The following is a 19,549-nucleotide window of genomic DNA, read 5'->3' on the forward strand; positions in this document are numbered from 1 at the left end:
ACCCTCTTTCCCCCCTTTTCTCCCTCAGTACTCAGGCTTAGAGATAACATTTACTCCCGGAGTGTCAGAGGACTCAGTTCTGTCCTGGTTCTCAGCCCTCCCTCTGGATTGGGAGAGTGTTTTGGCATTGGGCTCTGCCTCCACCTTGATCAATCACCAGGGTTGTTTCACATGAACTGCCTTGAGCAGGCACCCCCCTTTCCCTCACCACTCCATTTACCTCTATCCCAAAGATGTCCTTTCACACTAGTTTGAACACATGACATAAGCACTAGAGTGTTGGAGGAGAAAGTATGGCGGGAGTGGACTCGAGACTGAAGGTGCAGTAGCGAAGGTACACGTGGAGACAGCAAACTTTTGTTTGTTGAACAAATGTGCGTAGACATGAAGCCAGAGAAGGTATGTGGCAGTTAAGGGAATATTAAATGGAAAATAATAAGGGCATGTTTTTATGCTGATGGAAATGAGGCAGAAGAGGGAGAGCTGAATACACGGAAAATGTAGTAAATACAGGAGTGATGTTGAGAAGTCAAGAGGGGATTGGATCCAGATCACAAGTAGAAAGGATAAGTGAGAACATGGAAATAGGGCAGGTGAGTTTGGAGATCTGGTTGGAAGAGGAGGGTGTTTCATCTTCCTGGCTTCTGCTTTTCTCCATGAGGCATAAATCAGAAGGTGGAGTCAGGTTCAGAGTGGGGCTGAAAGCATGCAGAAAGATGTGAAAATAGTCCTCTCAGAAAATAGGAAAATGAGCTTACTGAGAGAGAATGTAGGACAAATGGTCCCTATTGAGTGCCAGGCTATGGATCAAAGTTATGAATTCAAAGTAAACTATTCAAGCTGATTGAGAAAGACTTTGGTTGGATTCAAGAACGTTTGGGGTTTTATGAAATAAATACCTCTAGGAGAGAGGGCACAAAGGAGCTAATGGTGTTTTTAAAGTTGTGATCATAATGATGGATCATGAAATCTGTGGCCTGAGGGAAAGGATAGGAAGACAGGTGTGGGAGCTTAGTAGTGAAATGGAAGGGATCTGTGCATGCATGCATTGGTGACCTGCTAGGTGAAGTGGCAGCAGTGGTGCACTGGGGCAGTAGAGAGGGAGCAGAAAAGGTGGCAGGTAGGGATCAGAGAAGGTTGAATCAGACCAACCTTGAAAGATGAGCAAGAATTTACGAGAAGGAATCTTTCAGGTATAAGGAACTGCATAGACACAGGATTGAATCAGAATGGTTTGTTTCTGGAGGATCTTCAAAATGGTGATCCTTCTCTAAAGGGCTGATTAAAATTGCAGGACAGCTCAGTTACTGGACTATAAGGTTGCATAACTTGAAGGTTTTCAAAGTCTGTGTCTGCAAAGACCGATAACAGTCTATGATTTTTTTTTTTTAAATAAAGTTGTAATGGGGGGAAATGTTTCTAATAAAAGAAAAATAAGTAGAGCTGGAATGTGTTTTTTTCCCTGTAGGATTGTCTAGTATGTAGGAAATGTAAATAGGTACACCCGCTTTAGAGAGCAGTTTTGCACATTCTACTAAAGCAAAGGTGTACACATCTTACATCCTGGCAGTTCCATTACTAGGCATCAAATCTGAAATTGTCTTAAGTGTGCATAAGATTATTAATGTCATTTTTTTGTTTGTAATAGCAAAAAACAGAAGCCCTTCAAAAGGGAAAATGAATAAACTTGTGCTGTCTTCATCAAGGGAGTGCTATCCAATAGTACAAATGACTGACCAGGAACTAGAGTTACATGCTTCAACATGGATGACTCACTAACAGTGAGTGGAAAAAAAACAATCTACAGAAAAACAGACCTCATGATACCATTTCTATGAAGTTTTAAAACCTACAAAATCATCTTCTGTCATCTTTAGGAATCTATACAAAGAAAGGCTAGGAATGTTGGAACACAGAATTCACCAATATCAGTTTACCTCTGGGAAAGAGAGGGAAAGAGGTTTGATTGGGGTGGGATGTACAAAGGATTTCAACTATATTGGTAATTGGGTGTATTCTTTTCTTAAGCTGGTTCTTGGGTATTTATGTGTGTGAAAAAACTATTAGAATTTCTCAGTTTCCTCTGAATTCAAAAATGATAGTCTTGAAATATCCAGATCTAGAAGCTACAGTACTGCAGCTTTTGTTAAGTTCATAGTTAGAGAAATAGGATCACGTATTTAAAAAGGGGCGGGGAATAGGTTTAAGTGCGTTAGGTCAAATTCATCTGGAATTAGAGGGATTGCTGGGCCCCACAAATAACCATTCTTCTGTAAGTTCCCTTCAAACACAAGCATGCTTTACACCAAGAGCTTGATTGGAGAGGTGGGGCACAAATGTGTCAGGACCACCAGGAAACAGAAAGTGAACACTTTGGAAAAAAGGACAAAACAAGATTCTTTCTTTCTTCCCTTCCCTCTTCCCCCAAATACACTTACCTTTTAGAAGTGTACAGTGATAACTCTTAAGTCACTGTTCTGTCTTCATTTTCCAGTAATATTTCTAACTCTTGTTTTTTAGCTACAAGGATGGCATAGTGGTTATAATTGACATCAGTAAGAAAGGAGAAGTTATTCACAGGCTTCGAGGCCACGATGATGAGATTCACTCCATAGTCTGGTGTCCCCTGCCTGGCGAAGATTGTTTATCCATAAGTCAAGAGGAAAATTCAGGTAGAGATGATTTAAGACCTAAAGAACAATGTGGATAAAACTGTATCATTTGAATTACATTTAAAACTTTAGCTCTTACAGATCAGATCTATAAATGTAATATCTAAGTTTTAGGATCCCTTGAAAACTAGTTTTTCTTTTGACAAGTTCATGTTTCATGCAAGTTAAAAACAAAATTACCATCTCTACCCTAGAAGAACCTGCAATTCCCAATGGTAAAGTCACAGCACCAACTCCAGTAACAAAAGGCTGCTACTTAGCCACTGGAAGCAAAGATCAGACCATTCGAATCTGGAGCTGCTCTAGAGGCCGAGGTAAGATTCATGTTTGGTGTTTCTTTTGTGATATAACCTATAGTGACTGGTAGAAGTAGAAACTTTTTTATTGTGTCTTGTTATCCTAAGAGTGTGTCATCATCTAGAAGGCAGTTCTTTACTTTTCTATCCAGAAAGTTGCTTCACCAGTTTAGCCTGGGCTAGAACTCCCTGTGCTCTGAACATCTGACTTTGGTTTTGGACCAAAGAGGGTTTCTGATGCGTTCATAGAAGGGTCATCGTTTGTCATGGAAGGCAAGATGTTGGTTATAAGGATAGGAATGTTGGAACTTGGCAAGGCCTGAATCAGAGGATTGGGAAAGATCTCTAGAGCTAAAGGTTTTAATACACAAATGCAGAATAATACGTACCCAGTGTAGAAGCGCATGTTTAAATGTTTAAGTTCATTTTATCCAAATTACAGGGACCCTCAGTCATTCGGCTTTCCCAGTCTTCTCTCTTTGAACAGAACTTTTGCCTTCAATTTATAAATTGAGAGGAACTCCAAGCAGAGTGGATGTTACACTTATAGTAAAACTCTAGCCTTTGTCTTTATAGTAGTCTTCTTTCTCTATATGCTTTAGTGCATATAAAGCAAATAGCATAGTGCTTGGCCATAATTCTAACATAGTCAGTGGTAACTAATAGAATAATTTTGGAAAATGGAATTTTTTTAAAGAATTTTGGACTGCTTTTGGAGATACTAGGGCTGATACTCCCAGGTGGGACAACGTAAGGCCCAGGATCCCTCCAGAAGGGTAACTTCTAAACCTTTGTTAGATTTCTTGCCACTCTCCCCTGCCAACTTTGGAGAATCTAGAGTTGTGTTACTACCTGGGTTCACAATTCCAGTTGAAACCCCATTCTCCCAAACAGGCAATATTAATGTGTGCTCAGGTTGCCAGGATAGCCTATAAAAAGTTTGTTTTACCTGAATTAGACAAGTATTAAAACTATGTGTAATAACGTTTCCATGAGAAAATGAGGTCTGCATTCTAAGTAACCAAACTAACAAACTTTTAAACTGTACTGTGAACTGCTGGGGACTTCGCATGTGTGTTTTCACTGACTTGAGCACCCACCGACTTTCTTTCCATCTGCAGGGGTGATGGTTTTGAAATTGCCCTTTCTGAAGAGAAGAGGAGGGGGTATAGACCCAACTATTAAAGAACGCCTTTGGTTGACACTCCATTGGCCCAAGGATCAACCAACACAGCTGGTATCCAGCTGTTTTGGGTAAGTTTTTCTGGTCATGCCCTCTCTGACATATTTTGTTTTCCTCTCTAGCTTCTTGAGGAATTCCTAGGCTCCTCTTTCTAGACATAGAAGATGGAAAAGGCAAGGGCTAAGGCTTATACTGTGACAGGCCATTTGTAATGGAAAAAATCATGGGACAGATACCTGTGTTGTCTACTTACAGTGCTGAAAAAAGACCAAATACGTATAGCCTGGTAATTAAGAGCATGGACTCCAAAGTCAGACCAAATTGCATTTCCAAATCAGTCTCTTACCTTCTATGTGTTCATGAGTGTGACCCTTCGAACTTCAGTTATATCATGTGTAAAAGAGGGAGCTTAGAGAATTCCCATCTCTTTGGATGATTATAGCCATTCATTGAACAGAATTTAGTGAGTACTACCTTCTAGTTGTTTGAGGTAATAAGTGAATTTAGCAGATAAAGGCCCTGATTTCAAATGAAATGGTACAGGGAAAGCAGATAAAAATCCCCCCCTAAAATGCTGGTCATGGCCCTACTCTCCCACACCATCCCAAAAAAGAGAGAGTATAGTATGTGTTTAAGCTTTGGGGCTGTGCAAATTATGGTGGCATTTTACTATTAAAACTGTTAGGAAAATCTGTTCCAGAGGAAGTGCAGCACATTGACGGGGTTCAAAATAAGGTAAGAACCAGAGTTGCTCTGTCTCAAGCAACTAGGTTCCCTTCCCCATAGACAGTGACACCTTGTTTTTTTGTGTGTTCTTTCTGAGCTGTTCTGTGCACATTTCAGAATATGCAATTTTTTTCTCCTTAAAAGAACAACTGATAGAAATTATTTGGCAACTGAGGGCCCACACTCTCCCCACATCTCTTGTTTCCAGATTGCTTGTGAAAGAGAACTAGTGCTTGTTTTTCCTCACAGAGGTGAGCTGTTGCTGTGGGATCTCACTCAGTCCTGGAGACGGAAATATACCCTCTTTAGTGCTTCATCAGAAGGGCAGAATCATTCAAGAATTGTGTTTAACTTATGCCCTTTACAAACGGAGGACGACAAACAGCTGCTGCTTTCCACATCAATGGATAGAGATGTAAGCACTGCTTAGTTTGCATTCACCATTGTAGGGCCCATGATTTAGGAATTGGATAGGATCAGAGGGCTTTTCAAACCATCCATCAGTTCTCACGCCCCGCCTTACACCCCCACGCCCAGCCCAATCTCAGAGTTACTGTTACTGTTACTGACCAGAGCTAACTGTGGGAGCAGCAGAGAGTTAGGGGAAAGGTGAGAAACCACCAAGATGCCTTTTTGTTAGAGCAGCTATGGTGAAAGATCGTAGATGTGTCCAGGGAAGGATGTATGAGACCATCATGCTTTGGCTTTAAAATATTCTTGTCTGTAGTTAAGGTAGCAGAACCATCTGCTCTTGATGAAATCTCCAAGAGAGAATTGGCTATATTTAAGAATCTGTGACTTCATTGTTTTGCAGTTAGGCTAGGCTTATTTGATAGACTTTGTTTTCTCCCAAACCTCTCTGTTAAATGAGTGAAGATTAAAAATGTAGCATTTCTCCTTCCCCTGGGGATAAGATATTTTGCTTTTTGAGATAGCCCCTCTCATTTTCCCACTGTCCTGAGACCATCTTCATTCTTAGTTAGGATTTGCTAAATGAGATTACCAGTGCTGTAGTACAGTACAGTGGAAAGGCTGCTGGACTCTGGGAAATGAGCGGCCTGGATCTGGTTTATTCATTTACCCTGAATTCACTTAACATCTCTGGGAATGAATATATTCTAAGATCCCTTTGGGCCTACAATTTATTACTTTTTCTTTTCCTAAGAGATACTTTTCCTACTACCTATTAGAATAAATTATATTTGTATATTATAATATATATTCTTTATATGTTTTTATTATATATTCTTTATATTACCCATTCTTTGAGTCCATCCTGTTTGAGATGTTGATTATTTTTCCTGTTTTTCTGATTTTTTTTTTTTTTTTTTTTTTTACATTTAAACCCTAACCCTGGATATTTTTAGGTAAAATGTTGGGACATGGCCACCCTAGAGTGCTGCTGGTCCCTGCCTTCCCTTGGTGGATTTGCCTACAGCCTGGCTTTCTCTCCTGTGGACATGGGCTGTTTGGCCATAGGCGTTGGAGATGGTATGATCCGCGTATGGAATACACTCTCCATAAAGAACAACTATGATGTGAAAAATTTTTGGCAGGGGGTCAAGTCCAAGGTTACAGCGGTAAGGATGATTTCTTTGAGCTCTCTTGAACTTTTTTTCAAATAAGTAGTTGTTTTAGTAAGAAATTTGGAATAACCTGCATGTGCACTCACAGAAAATACATAAAGTTATAAACACATAATAAACAGTATCACACTATTAAAAATGATAATGTGGCTCTTTATTTGATGTGGAAAGATGTTGATGTTTCATGAAAAATGAAAATTACTAAACATGGAATGCAGGTTACACAACAATATGTATAATTTTTTTGTTTTTCTCCAAAGTGATACCTCTGTTGTGGCTCTTTAGTCTAAAAGCAGTAAATGTTTGTGGTTAAAAAGAAGACCATACAGAATTGTCATAGCACTATAGTGTTCACCTGAAACTAATGCAACATTGTATGTCAATTATACTTTAGTAAAAAAAAAAAATTGTACCAATTTTTAATTGTACCAATTAAAAGGGAAAAAGTAGCAAAATATTTTCCTACTCTCCACTCCATGCTCCCACTTTCATTATCCAGAGAAGCACTGTTGACAACCTGTGATATATCTTTCCAAATTTTATTATTAACAGGATCTTATTTTCTAAACTATTCTGGAATCTTTTATCCCCACTCAACAGTGTTTCATACACATCATTTAAATATTTGAGCCTATTTTTTTTTCAACTGTATATATTTAACTTTATTCATAAAAAATATCTAGCAAGATATAAAATGGGCAGTGCGGTGTTTTGAACAAGTGAGATTACCAGTGACTTTCACATTGTTTTTAATACTTTGTTTCTTTTAAATAATGAGAATTTGTTACTTTTTAAATTAGGAGACACCAAGAGTGAAAGTGTTCCATTTGGATGCTCAAAAGATAACCTAAGGGCTCCCTTAACAGTATGCCGCTTCCCTCATGTTTTCTAGCTGTGCTGGCACCCAACCAAGGAAGGCTGTTTAGCTTTTGGAACTGATGATGGAAAAGTGGGATTGTATGACACCTACTCCAACAAGTAAGACATAAAAGATTGTTTAGCCCATTGACCATAATGTAGATGATGGAGTTAATTTTGATTCATAAACCTGGGTATATGTCGGAATTGGCCTGGGAAACATCTTTCAGATTCTGGCTCTGAGTCTGAGGCTTACAGCTTGGAATTTGATTTTTAAAAAATGTTTCAGGTGGTGGTTCAGCCTGTCTGACCTATGGTTACCACTAAAATAAACCATTGGTTTATTTTTTCCCTCAGCTTTTCTTAACAAAAGTTCTCAGGCATCCATGAACATTGAAAGCATAGTACAAAGAACATCTCTGCCTTCCATCTAGATTCACCAACTGTTAACAGTTTGCCATACTTGCCTTATTTTTGCACACTTAAAATTAACAGTAATTCCATAATATCTAATATCCAGTCGATGTACAGATTTCCTCAGTTGAGCCAAAAATGCTTTTCCTAGCTATTTTTTTTTTTTTTTTTCAAATTCATTTTTAGTTTGGGTTCACACACTGCATTTTGTTAGGTCTCTTTAGTCTCTCTTATTCTTAAATACCACCCCCACTTCTTTCATAACATTTGCCTTTTCAGGCAAATCTTTTCAGTTTGAAGATTCTGGGTAAGTTTTTTTGTAGAATATTTTACATTTTGGTCTTTGTGTTGACTTCTAACTCATTTCAGTATTCCCTATATGTCCTGTAAACTAGAAGTTATGTATTGAGCTTCATCGTCCATTCTGGTTGTCCTTAGCCAAGGGGACTACTGGGATATGCTGTCAGTGTAAAATGCATGCCAGAGTTCAGAGATAGTCCCTCCCCCGCCTCCAAATTAAAATGTCTCAGTAATTATTTTGATTATATTTTAAAAGATAATACTTCTGTATATTGAGCTAAATAAAATACATTATTAAAATTGAGTTTCACTTATTTCTTTTGCTTCTGTTAATGTGGCTACAAGAAAGTTTTAAGATGCCTATGTGGTTCATACATAAAACTCACATTATGCAACTATTGAACACAGTTATCCTAGATGCTTGAGTAGATTCCATACCTGCACCGTTCAGTTTGATAGCCACATGTGGCTATTTACAGTTAAAAGAACTAAAATTTAATAAAATGAGAAGTTCAGTTCCTTGGTCTCATGAGCCACATTTCAAGTGCACAAGGCCCAGTGCTTACTGAGCAGCACTGTTCTAGACCAGGGATTGGGGAGCCATGGCTCATGAATTAAGAATGGTTCTACCTTTTTAAATTATTGGGAAAATATTAAAGAATATTTCACCACATGAAAATTAAATAAAATTCAGATTTCAGTGTCCATAAACAAAGCTCTTATTGGAACCCAGCCACACTCATTTGTTTACACCTTATCGGAGCCTGCTTTCACACTACCAGAGCAGGGTGGGAGAGTTATGACAGAGACCTCAAGGCTCAAAAAGCCTTAGATATTTACTGTCTGTCCTTTTACAGGGTAAGTTTGCCTACCTGTTCCAGATCATTCATTTCTAAGTAAGAATTATTTACTATACTCAGAGTTAACCTTTTTAGATGCAATTTTGAGGTACACATGTGAACCTACATGCACTTAGTTACCTGCATTCTTTCGTTCTGCAGCTGGTTAACTCCACTTTCAATTCTCAAAAAATAATACACTATTGCAAAGAGGCATGTAAGAAAATAAAACTATATGTCATCACAAAACCGACTAATTCTATGAAATTACTATCTTCTGGTTATTATGAGGTGTGTAGTAGAAGGAAGGGTGCTGCCCTAGATACACTATTAGGCATTCAGCCACAGATACTTACTCTGTTTCTTTCAGCCCAGAGAAATTGGGGTTTATTGTCCAGAATGGCAACAACAAATGTGCCAGAAACATAGAAATAAATAAGTCAGCAGCTAGTTTTGTCATAGGTTCTGGATTCCTGGAATTCTCAAATCCTACAAAGAATACAGTTTACAGTAAAGGTAACAGCCACACTGCCCATTACTGACACCTCACATGTCATTAATCACCACAGCCTTCAAAATTACCCTCAAGAGCAAGTTTTCTTACAAAAACTTTAAAACTGAACTATTCTAAAATCTTGTCTTAGTTTAAGAATATGATATTAATGACAGGGTAAGCCTAAAATGACTTCTAGTCTTTTATCTGAAGGGGAGATGGGTTATATTTATATGATGACTGTATATGCTTAGCAGTAACCTTAGTTCTGGGCTGACTAGTTTGCATTTTCTGCCTTGTTCAGTATTTCTCCAGTTGTGATAGCCTTTACAGTGCTTATAACTACAGTAATATTAGAATACGTGACATTTAAGTAAAGTGGGCAACTCGGAGAGATGGGGGGGAAAAGTTATTACAAACTGGCCAGATTTGGGGGGGGATAATATTTTTTTCTGGGTAAAGTGTGTTTGGGACTTTATCATTTTGGTAGTAGATATCATTACATGGTATATTATTGAAGTGTTGGCTTCTCTACAATCAGCTATTTGGAGAAGGATGCTGTTAAATTGCTTTTCTCTAACATCAGCAACTAATAAGGGAGGTTTTAGAAAAAGATGGGTCTGTTTTTCCACTGTGTCTTCTGTTTAAATCTTTCTTTGTAATCCCCCTTCCCTCCAGACCGCCACAGATTTCTAGCACGTATCATAAGAAGACTGTGTACACTTTAGCCTGGGGGCCACCACTGCCCCCCATTTCACTCGGTGAGTATCTGCGCCATTTTCTAGCAAACATGAGAGTATTCTCTTTCTTTTAATTTAATTGTAAGACACTCAAGCTGGAAAGTTATAAATATTCTAGTGCAGTGACTGCTTATGCGGACTACTGTGTCCCCAGGGGTCCATGAGGGCAGTCATAGCAGGTGATGTTAGAAATCATTCGCCCATATTAAGCATCCCCAAACTCTTAAGCATTATTTGGTCTCTTCTAGCTGAATTTTTCCATTGTGCATGTAGTTGTCTCATGTTGGCTCCTGGTATCCAACCTAAAATTTGTTCACCAAAATTTGCTATCACTTTTTAATTTGATCAGAATTAGAATATTATTTAACTATAGTAATGCAGTAATGATTATCTGTTTTCACCTATAGTTACAGCAAACTTAGAATTCCTGAAATGATCTCTTGTCTTTACTGTATTCTGACCCTTTCCCTCTTCTGGCTGCCCAGCCCTCTCTTTCTTATCCCTAAAGAGATAGGTCTTTCAGAGTATCTTTTAAAATAAGTGTATTCATGGGGTGCTTGGATGGCTCAGCTGGTCTAGCATCTGACTCTTCATTTCAGTTCAGGTCATGATCTCACAGTTCGTGGGAGCCCATGTCGAGCTTCACGCTGACAGTACAGAGCCTGCGTGGGATTCTCCCTCTGCCCCTCTCCCACTCATGCATGCACTCCCTCCCTCCCTCTCTCTTTCAAAATAAATAAACTTAAAAAAAAAAATCAGTCAGTGTATTCAGATGTATTTGGTTAACTTTTCTTAACCAGCTATAATGAAACATCTGTCCATTTCCATAGTAATTGCACTACACAGAGAGGATAATGGAAGTCATGAGAACTCAAGCAGCCCCGTAGTTGTAGTTCATTCCTTCATTCATTTAACAACTGTTTACTGGATTCTTGATTTGCACCAGGCATAGTTCTAGCAGTAGTGAAAATAAAACTTGTCCTTACAGAAACCAACAAGAACCACTGTTTGCTTGTTAAAGGTCAACAAGAAGATTGCCATAATACATAAAGAAATCATTGCTCTGAGGACAGCTTGTGACTTCCTATAACTTAGAGTTAGTCATAGGAAAGCCTGCAGCTCCATATATTTAAATGCCCAAAGAGTAGGGTGCTCATTTCTGAAACAAAAGGCAAATTCTCATAAACACTGAGAACATGTTTTTTGACCCCAACTTTGGCACCCGTACTATTTGAATGGCAGAAGAGTGTTTAAAGCAGATCTGTTACATTAGAAATATTAGTTTAGATTTAGTGTCTTTTTACTTCTCCCAACAACTGTGTTCATATACAAAGAACAGTGACTTTATTCTGGTGTGTTAATATAATTCTTTTAAAACAACTCAGACTATGCTATACTTGTACTGTAGTAACCAGTAGTTAAGCTGCTGAATTGCAAAAATGATAAGCTTTCTTTTCTTACCTCATTTAGGAGGAGAAGGAGACAGACCTTCCCTTACTTTATACAGCTGTGGAGGGGAAGGGATTGTCTTACAGCATAACCCTTGGAAGCTTGGTGGAGAGGCCTATGACATCAACAAACTAATCAGGGACACCAATTCAATCAAAGTGAGTTCTTATGATGTAAAGTCTTCTCCAAGTCTCTACATCTTCTTGGTTTCCCATTTTGCATAATAAATGCCATTATTAAAGGTATCCATTATGCTCACTCAGATTTCTTAGATGTTCTTAAGAGCTTCAGTGAATTTGTGATTTATAAAACATAATGTAGAAGTCTTTATACCTGAGTAAAGCAAGGAACTTAACCACAAAAAAAAAAAAGTTTGTCTCAATTGCCATGGTGATTTATGATAAACTTTCAGATTTTGGATATGAAGCATCCTTTTTAGGCCAGCTACTTCCTCCAGAGTGAGACCTTGGTAAAGATAACTATAATATGGTGGCCAAGTGTGGCTAGAAGGTATTTTGCTCAAGACAGAATTGCCATTTTAATTTTCCATTTTTTAGTGAAATAATTAACACATTTACACAAAAATAATACAAATAATTCCCTTTTATCCTTGACCCAGATATCCACATTTAATCACTTTTGCCTTACCATTTTATCAACGTCAGAACTGTCTTTTGAAGTGAAATATGTTGAGAGTTCTTTTACTCTTTCAAATGAGTATTTTTATTGGTGCTCATTATTTTTGAATGGCTAGCATAAAAATTACATTTAGTCATAAACTGAATTATTTTTATTGACTATATCCCTTCATTAAATGTCTCAACATTAACATTCAGCAATGAATAAAAGAGACAAAATTCCTGTTGCTAATGAGCTTTTAGTTTTGTGGCAGTTGAATATATATACAAGGAAGGGTGCCTGGCTGGCTCAGTCAGTGGAGTATGCGACTCTTGATTTTGGGGATGTGGTTTCAAGCCCCATATTGGGTGTAGAGATTACTTAAAAGTAAAATCTTTAAAAAAAAAAAAGAAAGAAACTTGGAATTCCTTCACGTGAATGGAAGCTGATGAAGCTGTTGGGCATACATGAGGTGGTCTAAAGAGACAAGTAAGAAAACAAGAGGGCCCAGTCAGCCTTGGGGAAAGACCAACAGAGTTATTAAAAAAAGGAACAGGAAAAGGGAAAGGAAAGAGAAAGAGAGGGAGGGGAGAGGAGGGAAGGGAAAGGAGAGGGAAAAGGAAAGGGAAAGGGAAAGGAAGGAAGAAAAGAAATAGAAATAGGAAGAAAACAAGGACATGTGTATGTGTGTATGTATGTATATGTATGTATATGTATAGACGTGTATGTGTGTATATATATATATATATATATATATGTTACTTATCTTGTTAAGGAGACATGACCCCCACGTTCTTAAAATGGACATGTTACACTCTCTGTTGTGGGATAAAAATTAAAAAGTTTATTTTACAAGGTTAGACACTGTAGACATTGGGTATTTACTAGCCTCTCTTGTTTGTCCCAATTAAGGAAATTACAATTTGAATATTTGCTCTTAGTAACTCTTTGGCTAATTATGTAGATTATGTACAAGTTGTAAAATTAGAACATTTTAAACTAGGGATTTTTTTTCTCATGCTGTCATCATTGATTTGTAAGATATGCAGAGAGAAGAACAGTGTGCTTTTAGTCAAGATTGGTTTGTTTTGCTTTCTAGTACAAATTGCCTGTACACACAGAGGTCAGTTGGAAAGCAGATGGCAAAATCATGGCCCTTGGCAACGAAGATGGGTATGTGTTTGTTTCTTAAAAAAACAAATTCAGAAAACTTTGTTTTTGTATGTATTACACATTTGATCAAAAGCTGACTAATGCCATCTATAGTTTTAGTTGGGGTAGTCTAGTTGAATATGATATTCTGATCTGTCCTTAATATCCTTGAATGATCTGGAAGCTCTTTGTATTTTTGAGAATGCAAAATAAGTTGGGTATTTTCAGTCTAAAGAAATGTTTGCCCATTCAGTGTTTCAGCTGTGTTATGCTTCACAAAATGTTGGTCTGCACTGAAATGCATAAATCGTCCTTCATTTTTTTAAACTAAGCCTGGGAAGAAATGGTTTTTGGACCTCACCATGTTCTTTCCAATGTTGATCCTAATTACATAGTCCTAATTTAGCCATTGGCTCATTAATTCTTTTAGCTTTTCCATAGCACCGTTTATTACAAGAGCCTGATAAACACAACTGCTGCCCAGAGATTGATGGGATTTTTTCAAAGCTGAATACATTTGTTTAAAAAAACAACTTTTTGTTTTTGGCTCTCTATAAGAGAGTGACCTCTGCAGTGATAGATAGGGTTATCCTATTCCATTTCACCTTTAGCTGAGTGATGGAATGAGGGAGATACTTGTTTGCATTAGATTGTAATTTGACCATCCATCTTTCTTGTCTCATGGGTTTGTGACTCCAGATCAATAGAAATATTTCAAGTTCCCAACCTGAAACTGATATGTACCATCCAGCAGCATCACAAGCTTGTGAATACCATTAGCTGGCATCATGAGCACGGCAGTCAGCCGGAGCTGAGCTATCTGATGGCCTCTGGGTCCAACAATGCGGTCATTTATGTGCACAACCTGAAGACTGTCATAGGTAACTTTGCTTTCTTACATCCTGGGGCCATATGTGTTCAGCTATTCTGCATTCCAAGTTTTGTACCTTTTTGCTTATTTTTTGGTATTAAAATGTTATTCTTATTGTTGCTTCTGCTTTCAAAAGTAATATATTCATCTTACTTATAAGACAAAAATTTCAAACATGACAAAAAGGTTAACTTAAAAAATGAAGTTCCTCCCATAATAACATCCCTCAGTCATAACCAGCATGATTAGTTTGCTGAATGTTTTCTCCAGTTTTTTTTTCAGTATTGTTACTGCTGGGCACCTGGGTGGCTCAGTCTGTTAAACCTCCAACTTTGGCTCAGGTCATGATTTCGCAGTTCATGGGTTCATGCCCCGTGTTGGGCTCTGTGCTGACAGCTCAGAGCCGGGAGCCTTCTTCGGGTTCTGTGTCTCCCTCTCTCCATGCCCCTCCCCTGCTCGCTTGTGGTGTCTCTCTCTCTCTCTCTCAAAAATAAATAAACATTTTAAAAAGTTTTTTAGTAAAATAAAAATAAAAAAAATAATAGAGTATTGTTATTGCTAAGTGGCTCCAAAAAGATTGTGCCAGTTTATACCCTCTTCCTTCAGTGTTTGAGTATTTTACACACACATCCCATTCCCATGTTTGACTGTATCTAATTCTCATGGTCCTGTGAGGTAGACTGTGTTAGCCACATTTTCCTGATGTTTAAATTGAGGCCCAGAGAAGTTAGCTTAACTTCCTAAAGTCCCATAGCTAGTGTGGAGGGGAGCCTAGATTCAAGCCTGATTGCAGAACCTATGTGTTCTGATAAGTACTATTCCTGCCTAGCAGGTTGATCTTTTTCACATTTCCATGACTTATTCCTTAAGGAGTCTTTGACCCTTCTCAGCACCCACAAAAACCATAATAGGTGGTTAGAAGAGCCCTTTTTTTTAATACAAAAGAAGTGCGATTACTTCTTTCCTAATATGAAGAAATTATAATCTGACACTGTGCTGTTTGAAGAGTAGTGCCAAGTATGTGCTGTGAAGAGTGAAAACAGTTGACATTTTCATTTTCTCTAGAATTTCCAGTAGTTTTCTGAGAATCCTTATCTGTAACAACAAAAAATGATTCTAGCAGCGGTTCTCTCAAGTTAAAAGCAAATGGAAAACTATTATAGACAGATTTTCCTAACAATAAGTAGTAGACAGTGTGTAACTAATGAGCATGATATGTTAGAAAGCTTATCCTGGTCTTTATCATTATTATCGGGATGCCAAGTTAAGCATCCACTTCGGCTGAGGGCATTGACTTAATTCCTCAGAGCAATGCAGATCTTTGTCTACTTTAACACTAATATCTTAGCTTGTTTTTTATTTTTTATCTACTGAATAATAGAACAAGAAAAAAAGTTGGCCAGAATCAATATCCCTTTCAGACTGGGAACTCTCATACTCTTGTTCAAACGTTCAACAGCTATTAACATTTTGTCATATTTGCTTGGTTTTTGTTTTTGTTTTGTTTCATTTTGTTTTGTTTTGTTTTGTTTTGTTTTGTTTTGTTTTGTTTTTTGCTTTAAATATTTCTTTCAGGGAGAGGACCCCACACTCCTACTCAGTTAAGGGAAGCATTTTTACAGCCTTAAGGTCTTTTATTTTTTTTATATTTACCATGCCATGAATTCATATGGAATGGGTTCCAGCAACTCAGACTCCTTTCCACTGGTCCTCACAGAGTGTGCTTCTCTGGGTGGGGCAGGCTGGTGCTTCAGTTGAACCCAAGTACCTTTCTCCTTGGCTTCTTACTTTTTCTGATCATTTTCCTTCACTGCTTCAGGAAGCTATCTTGGCTCTTCGAGTGCTTTATATGCTCAATACATACATTAGTTCTCTTGGCAAGAATCTTGTCCTTGTTTGTTTACAATAATGCCAAAAGCATGCTGGGTAACACCATAGGCTCTTCCAGTTTTGCCATGGTAAAATTTGTGTGGCATTCCTTTTTGAACAGTGCCTATTCCCTTGATGTCCACAGTATCACTTTTCTTGTAGATTAACATGTATGTGGCCAAAGGAACAACTCCAAGTTTTCTAAAAGGCATAGGGAACATACAGTGAGTACCTCTCGTCTTTCCCTTTGTGTTGGTCCTTGTGGCAAATTATTAGCAAATGGCAGTTCTGGCTGAAAGGGATAATTGCTGCTTGGTTCTCTATGTGTCTGTGTATGTACTTTTCCCAAACCTTTTGTGTTGAATGCGTCATTCTCTCCATGTCCCTTAATATTTGTGTATTTTGTAAGAATAAGGATATTCCCTTACAATCCACAATTCCACTATCAACTTGAGTTAATTTAACAATATACAATGGTTTAATCTATCATCCATATTCTAGTTTTGTTGATTGATCCAATAATATCCTTTATATCTAGAATAGTTTCTCAGCCCTTTTTCATTTTTAAACTGTATTTATTTTTGAGATAGCACACGCGTGAGCAAGGGAGGGGCAGAGAGAGAGAGGACAAGGAGAATCCCAAGCAGGCTCCACACTCAGCATGGAGCCCAATGAGGGGCTCAATCTCATGACCATGAGTCAAAATTAAGAATCGGATGCTCAATTGAGCCACCCAGGCACAAAGTCCAACATAAGGCTTGGTCTCAGGAGCTGAGAGATCATGACCTGAGCCAAAATCAAGAGTCAGATGCTTAACTGACTGGACTACCCAGGAGCCCTACAGCCATTTTGTTTTTAATCTTTGAAGAATATTGCCCTGTTATTTTGTAGATGCCCCCTTAATCTGGTGTTTTTCTTATAGATTCAGATTATATATCTTTAGTTACCATAAAAGTGATGATACATCCTCCTTGGTACCATATGCAAAAGGTATTATTTTCACTTTGGTGGCTTTTGAAAAGACAAAATGACAGCTAACAATGCAGTAAACCCATATGCCAAGCACTGTGGACATGCCCACAGTCTTAACCAATAAATAACATTGCCTGCTGAAAGTCATCTAGAAAGCATATGGCAAAATCTTGACTGTCCACAATAATACCTTCCTCTGGGTCTTTTTGTTGTTGGCTGTTGGTAGAAATGTCATCTTTCCCTTGTCTCTTAGAGAGCAATCCTGAATCTCCAGTGACCATTACAGAGCCCTACCGGACCCTGTCAGGGCACACAGCCAAGATTACCAGTGTGGCATGGAGCCCACATCATGATGGAAGGCTGGTATCTGCTTCCTACGATGGTACAGCTCAGGTACTATTGTGTCCTTGATTCTGTGGGTTCCTCACCACATACTCTAATTTGAACTCTTTCCTCTTTTCCCCCAGTTGTGTACATTCTTTTCCTCACCATTATCTTGTACAGAAAGGGATATTCTGAGCTCTAGAAAACATCCCACATATCCGGGACTTTGGCAGGCTAAGATTGTTTTTTGGGGGGTTTTGGGGTTTTTTTTTTTTACTTAGATGAAAGGGAAAGTATTGATAGGGAACTAGCTAAATTCTAGTATCTTTTAAGATTTCATTCTTACTGTCATAAGATGGGCTAAATTGATGTGAGAAGTACCTGTTCCTGTCTTAAACACAAAATGGCTATAAATCATGAACAATTTTTTTAATAATAAATTGTAAGTCAGAAATCTTCAGGTTGGAAGAAATAAAAGTGAGATGCCAAGCCTGAGCTATGAGATAGGACTTTCAGATATCAGAACCAGAATAGACATTAGTAACTAGAGAGCTAATAATCTCTGTGATGGATGTCAGTCTCTGTTGAGTTGTAATTGAGTTATCTGCACAAACCAAGAAGCCATGAAGGGCTGCCCTCTGTGAAATGGAGACTGGAGTAATTCAAGAAACAGTAAGGAAATTGATCATTTGCCAAGAAATGGGGCAGAAGAATCACCTGCAAAAAATTAGAACTGTAAGCATGGACTACACATGCAGCTGTGAGTTCTGAATTAGAATTCTCATGACACAGGAAATACGATTTCTGAAATTTGAACACCTAAGAGGAAATAATAAGTCATAAGACTAAACAAGAGTACACAGATTTGTTTAAATCTTTTTAAATTTATACCTGCTCCCCAAAGCAATAGAATAACCAAAAATTATCTATGCTGTCATGTGGCTTTTGGTTTTAGGTGTGGGATACTCTCAGAGAAGAGCCTCTGTGCAACTTCCGAGGACATCGAGGTCGACTGCTTTGTGTGGCATGGTCCCCACTGGACCCAGACTGCATCTACTCAGGGGCAGATGACTTCTGTGTGTACAAATGGCTCACTCCCATGCAAGAACATTCTCGGCCTCCTCAAGGTCAGTCAGAACTGGGAGCCCATAAATGCTTGCCTACTTCCCTTTCTCCCTACCTCAGTAACTAAGTTGATCAGGCTCAAGCAAAGAGGACATTCATGTAGGGCTCTGTAATGGTCACTGGAGATTCAGGATTGCTCTCTAAGGTGGCAGCAACACCATGGCACAGGTTGCTTTCCTAATCAAGGAAGGCAGCCATGAGGGGCCTAAGGACAACATCCAAATAGTGTCGAGTAGACCTATGCCCACATCTTGGTTTCTAGATAGCATTCTCTGTTAAGAGAGACTAACCAGGGCTTCTTGGAGAAATGGCTAATTTCAGGTTGAGGCAGGAAAAATACAAGATGGGCCTGGCACATCATCCAATGCCACAAAGGAAGGAAATGTCCAAAGAACTGAGATCTGTCAAGAGGACAAAGAAGCCAGCTTGCAGGGGCTCCCACTAACCAAATCTGAGACAGTCTGAACTTGAAAATAATGAACAGAAGAACTCCCTGGCTAGCAAAGATTAACTGATACCAGTTATATATTAAACAACTAAAAATGTGCCTAAATAAATGAAATGATCTATCCACATGATGATTTGTAAAAAAAAAAAAAAAAAAAAAAATGCTCATGGTAGCTTTATCTGTAATGAACACAAACTGGAAACAACCCACATGTCAATTGGCACAGTAAATACACTGGTATATCCCTACAGTGGAATTATCAGTACTGTACTATCAGTACAGTAGTTATCAGTAACTACTGATAAACATAGCAAAATGTGTGAATCCCAAAAAAATGTTCCACTGAACAAAAGATGCCAGGCACAAAAGAATGCATGCTATGTAATTCTAATGTACAGTCAGAAACACAAGTATCTACAATATGAAATTCTAAAAAGGCAAAACTGTAGTGACAGCAGATGAGTGACTGCCTGGGACTCAGGAAGGGGGTGCATCTTACTGCAAAGAGGCATGAGGAAATGAGATAATGGAAATATTTTATTCGCAGTGGTGAGTTACAGGACTATACATCTGTCAAAACTCATCGAAGTATTAAAAAGTGGGTATATTGTGTT

At 38.2% G+C, this 19,549-nt stretch overlaps 1 protein-coding gene across 1 annotated transcript in view; it reads left to right on the forward strand.

Moving 5' to 3' along the window:
* Positions 1-19,549, forward strand: part of GEMIN5 (gem nuclear organelle associated protein 5) — a 42,888-nt gene that overhangs the window by 2,298 nt on the left and 21,041 nt on the right. The window contains exons 4-15 of the mRNA XM_047092077.1: positions 2,521-2,672; positions 2,867-2,986; positions 4,090-4,222; positions 5,127-5,292; positions 6,245-6,457; positions 7,356-7,441; positions 10,046-10,128; positions 11,578-11,714; positions 13,274-13,347; positions 14,026-14,207; positions 17,292-17,431; positions 18,318-18,489. Coding sequence (XP_046948033.1) covers positions 2,521-2,672; positions 2,867-2,986; positions 4,090-4,222; positions 5,127-5,292; positions 6,245-6,457; positions 7,356-7,441; positions 10,046-10,128; positions 11,578-11,714; positions 13,274-13,347; positions 14,026-14,207; positions 17,292-17,431; positions 18,318-18,489 — 1,658 coding nt within the window. The remainder of the gene's footprint in view (positions 1-2,520; positions 2,673-2,866; positions 2,987-4,089; positions 4,223-5,126; positions 5,293-6,244; positions 6,458-7,355; positions 7,442-10,045; positions 10,129-11,577; positions 11,715-13,273; positions 13,348-14,025; positions 14,208-17,291; positions 17,432-18,317; positions 18,490-19,549) is intronic.

This window comes from Lynx rufus, unplaced genomic scaffold (genome assembly GCF_022079265.1).
Source record: "Lynx rufus isolate CCGP_SWC_20201006 ecotype Redwood Valley unplaced genomic scaffold, mLynRuf1.p SCAF_1, whole genome shotgun sequence".
Classification (NCBI taxonomy): domain Eukaryota; kingdom Metazoa; phylum Chordata; class Mammalia; order Carnivora; family Felidae; genus Lynx; species Lynx rufus.